General features: G+C 35.5%; 1 protein-coding gene across 3 annotated transcripts in view; it reads right to left on the reverse strand.

Annotated features, from left to right (window-relative positions):
* Positions 1–3,304, reverse strand: part of ddx3xa (DEAD-box helicase 3 X-linked a) — a 24,720-nt gene extending 21,416 nt beyond the window's left edge. For 2 of the 3 annotated variants that reach the window (XR_005187266.1, XM_037687096.1), the window contains exons 1-4: positions 2,874–3,304; positions 1,160–1,211; positions 742–789; positions 166–225 (exon numbers count right to left, since the gene is read on the reverse strand). Coding sequence is in view for 2 of the 3 variants with exons in the window: in XM_037687096.1 (XP_037543024.1) it covers positions 166–225; positions 742–789; positions 1,160–1,211; positions 2,874–2,918 (205 nt within the window). In the remaining variant the exon portion in view is untranslated. The remainder of the gene's footprint in view (positions 1–165; positions 226–741; positions 790–1,159; positions 1,212–2,873) is intronic. The other variant, XM_037687097.1, reaches the window with a different exon arrangement.
* Positions 3,305–4,382: the final 1,078 nt, after the last annotated feature.

A 4,382-nucleotide genomic window follows, 5' to 3' on the forward strand; every position in this document is an offset into this window, starting at 1 on the left:
ATAATGACCTTTATCACAATATGCTAATTTTTTGAGAAGGACCTGTACAGTTCTCTAGTCCAACATTCATCTTCCTCACAATGGCTTTGCTGGTGTGTAAAATGGATATTTCATGCATCTGGAAATGCAATTTGCCCTCAGCAAAAGCAGACAGAAGGGACTTACAGATATTTATAGGTGCCACTGAATAACCGCACTGTCTACCAGTGGAAAAAGCATTTCCTGCTGTGAAATAAGAAAACAGTAAAACGAGAAAAAGGTCAGGTGTGCACTGACAGTACCAGCACTGCTGTTTGTTTTGATGCAAATGTATTTGACAGCAAAGACCTGCATGTCCTGATTTTATTGGGGAAAATAAATAAAAACCCACATCATTCACCTTTTGAACATAACATTGTCTAAATTAAGCCATGTCAAGCCCACCCTTTATCAGAGCAGCCAACAGCTAGCACTCGTTTGCAAGATGATGCATCACAAACACACAAATCCATTTGACAGATTTGTCTTTGTTCTGTGCACAAGTGAAAAGCTTTGCATGGTCTAAAATGCAACAAAAATACATCTGAAAATTAACTTGTCATGAAGGACAATCATTTTCCTCAAAACCATTGTTACAGCTCTTTTCCCCTCTCAATTGTGCTTGCTTTGACCATGCTCTGATGGGCTTCCAACATAAAAAGGTAGACCCAAAGTCACCCCAATTAGGTTAACAGTGGCAGACGAGATGATTCATAAACTCACCATTTTTGGAAGCCTCTTTGTTCCTCAAGTGAGGTGGAATGTAACGCCCTGTTTGTAAAAAGAAAAAGTTAGGAATGCACACACTAAACTTGACATATGTAATTACATTGTTTTTCCATGAGTTGATGAAAGAAGATAAACTATTTAAAAATGCCTTTAAACAAAGAAACTTGCCAAAACAAGTTAACTTGCATGAACTTGAATAAATACAATCAAACCCACTGACACTTATTCTTTATCATTATGAACATTCTACCTGCCAAAAGGTGTGTCATGGCTGTTTCAGCATTTTGTTGATATAAAAAAAAAGTATCTAAAATGCAAGACAGGCCTTTGGTGCTCGGGAGTAGTTAACAATAAAAACAAAACTTTTCAAATCATATTTGACATGAATATGTAATTAAGATGTTTTACTTACTGCCACTTCCTCCACCTTGTATGTCAGCAGAGTTCAAGTCTAGGACAGCAAGCTGCAAAACAAACAAAAAGTTAAGATTTTTATTGCATTTGAAAATTGCATATTAAAACATTTGTTATTTAGTAAATTAAATGAATTCAGTCCAAATGTAAAAAGTGATGCGACAGGGAATATCGGCACATCAACAGAGAACACCTTTTGCATTTATTACATTAGTAATAGGGGTGCACCAATTACAGTTTTCTGGCTGATCACCGATTTCTAAAAGTCTGACCTGCCAATTCTGAATTTGGCTGATACCGATTTTGTTTTATAAGAGACACTGTCAGGTGTTATAAAGGTCACAACGTGCCTTCAACTTTCAAACATTATTTTATTGAAAAACATATCCTTGAACAATATCCTAGAAACAATACAAACTTGTTTTAACTGGCTATGAGGTAGTGCTCTGAAATATAAATTAAGTTTAGACAATTGTTGTTAAAACTTTTTAAAACTTTTTAAAAAAATCAGTAAAATTTGTTTCTCATACAAGTATTGGCCAATTTCCGATTTCCCAAAATTAAGGAAATCAGGGCTGATTTATGGTTGCACCTTTAATTAGTATTCAAACAATTACCATTTAAGATTATGCTCAGACACTGAAGCATAAACTAAATACTCTCAAATCCTGCAGAACAGTTTGTAGATTAGCTCTTAAAAGGACTATGGAAAACTTTTAACCAAAACGTGTCATACTGTAAAGTTATGATTTAAGCAGTGATGGAAATTACAAGAGCAGTGAAACCATTTTAAAAGGAAGGTTTTTACTTTGTTTAATTTAGTTCATCGATTACTATTGGAAATTTTAGCCGTGTAGCAACCTTTGTTGCTTAGAAATTAAACTTTTGTTACCATTTAACAGTTTACTAAGAAACCTACAAGTTACAACAAAGGCTGCGATGCGTCTACAAATTGTGCCCAACAGCTGCACCCAAGTACGAGTACCGTTTTAAAATCTTTATATTTTACTTTGGTGGGCTTTTCAGCAAAGCACTCGGAAATGTATGTTAAGTTATAACTTCAGCAACTTTGGATTACAAACCGGTTACATTCCTACTATTGAACGATGATTAGGTAACAGTCTGGAAAGGCTTTCGTATTCAGGTCGGAGTGGCGTCACACTCTTCCATAACCGATGGAAACATGAGAGACGGCTAACATTTTAAATAAAATAAATATATAAAGTACGAATCGAGAACTATCTTTATTAAACACAATATCGGAGATTATTGCGAAATTTAGAACTGCGTACAAGAAATAAAGCTCGAACGTCAAAGATGCGGTGCCAACATTTTTTTCTGCGCCACGTTTCAGGCTGACAAGGCCTCATCGCGTCAGATGCCGGCCGGGTGTTAAATGTCAGCTTACTCGGTAATTTTCCATTACCTTTAACATGTTTTTCTCAAGTATGACCCGATTAATATATCAAACGAGCTCCTAGTGAACAATTAACCGAAATAAAACGGTAAAGTAGCGACAGTCAAACTTAATGAGCGAGTGGAACAGAACGTCCAGTTCCGCCATCACGACGTTTCTGCTCCGACATTTTAACACTCGCTTCGTTAGCTTAGCTTCAGGCTAACAAAACTAGACTTTTACGTCGAAACAAGATGCCTTTAAAATAACATTTTATACGGTTTACACAGAAAAATATTCAGATGAAAACACTTACCTGCTCCTCTAGACCGTGTGAATTATCAACGACGACATGACTCATAACTAAAGAGAGTGGTGGTGGATTATTTTATGAAGAGAAAGGATTTTCTTTGTTAGCGCTACCGGCTTGAGCTCAATTATACACGGCAACTTAAGCTTTCTCTTTAAATAAATTTCAACGCGAGTTTAGACCGACAGTTGCTTTTAAAGTACGGCGGACTTAGTGGTTTACGTTAAATATATATAAAAAAACTTAGTTCGTTACAAATGTAAATTTAAATTGTCCAAAATGTAGTCTATTGCGGATCTGTTGAGATGAAGCACCTTCCCAACTGCTGGACCGTGGCGGAATGAGAGACAAGCGAGAAGGTAACGCGAGATATCACCTCTGTAACCTCAGACCTGCGTCTTGAGGCTGAAATCTCGCGAGACTTTTTTTTTTATTTTTTTTTAATCATTGATTGACAGCTTGATCGTGAACATTATGTCCATTTTCCAGGGAGTCAAGTAAGCAGAAGAAAGAGTGGTTATTTGGAGCTTCATTTGTGACGCACAGAATATGTAATGAGTTGTAAACGAACATGATGTTTGAACATGTGTTTAAAAACATTAAAACAAGTTATCTTTAACTATTTTAAATGTTTGCAATTTGGCTGTTTTCATTCATTAATTCAACCTTTATTGATGACAAACCCTTGATTAGATGAGACAAAATCCCTTATCTTTAATGTTGTCATACCTCCTGCAGATGAAAAATAGTGTTCACTAACAGTAATCTCACTAAATTCATTCTTATTGTAACATTCACTGGAAAAAAATGAGAATGAACTTAAAATAAATCGGTGCATAAATTTGCTGGAATCTCCACATTGTCAATTTGCCCATTTAGATTTTTTCTTCATTAAGCTAACATAACTTTTGTCTTGTGTTATGCTTCATCATTAGATTTAAAAACATTCAATGTCAGAGTCCGAGATTCTTTATTGTAATTCGCATCACATCTAGTACATGTAGTGGAACGAAATTGTGTACTCAGGGTCCCAGTTACATCAAACAATGGCAAAAATATAAAGTGTAAAAAAAACAGTAAATAAGGATCTAAGATTTAAACTAAGGTATACGCTAAACGAACACCAAACAGTACGCTAAAAGATCTAAGATATACTGTATGCAGTTATTAATAGTGCAAAACAATACACTGAACAACAGCAACATGATTCTCATAGGTTCTGTTCGGCTATAATTTACACGCATAATGTGAGCACTAACATAAACTAAACCAACATAAACTAGGATTTACTCAAAGCATGCAATAAAAATAGAGAAACAAGATGCCAAAAGTGAAAAATAAATAAATCTATAGCAGCATGGTCCTATTGGCAGAGTGGTTCTTATGACAGTGAGGTTTCTCTTAGCAACATGGTCCAGTTGGCACCATGGTACTGTTAACAGTGAGGTTATCTTAGCAACATGGTCCTGTTAGCAGCGTGATACTGTTAACAGTGAGGTTATCTTAGCAACATGG

This window comes from Nematolebias whitei, chromosome 13 (genome assembly GCF_014905685.2).
Source record: "Nematolebias whitei isolate Nwh7 chromosome 13, NemWhi1, whole genome shotgun sequence".
NCBI classification, from domain to species: Eukaryota; Metazoa; Chordata; class Actinopteri; order Cyprinodontiformes; family Rivulidae; genus Nematolebias; species Nematolebias whitei.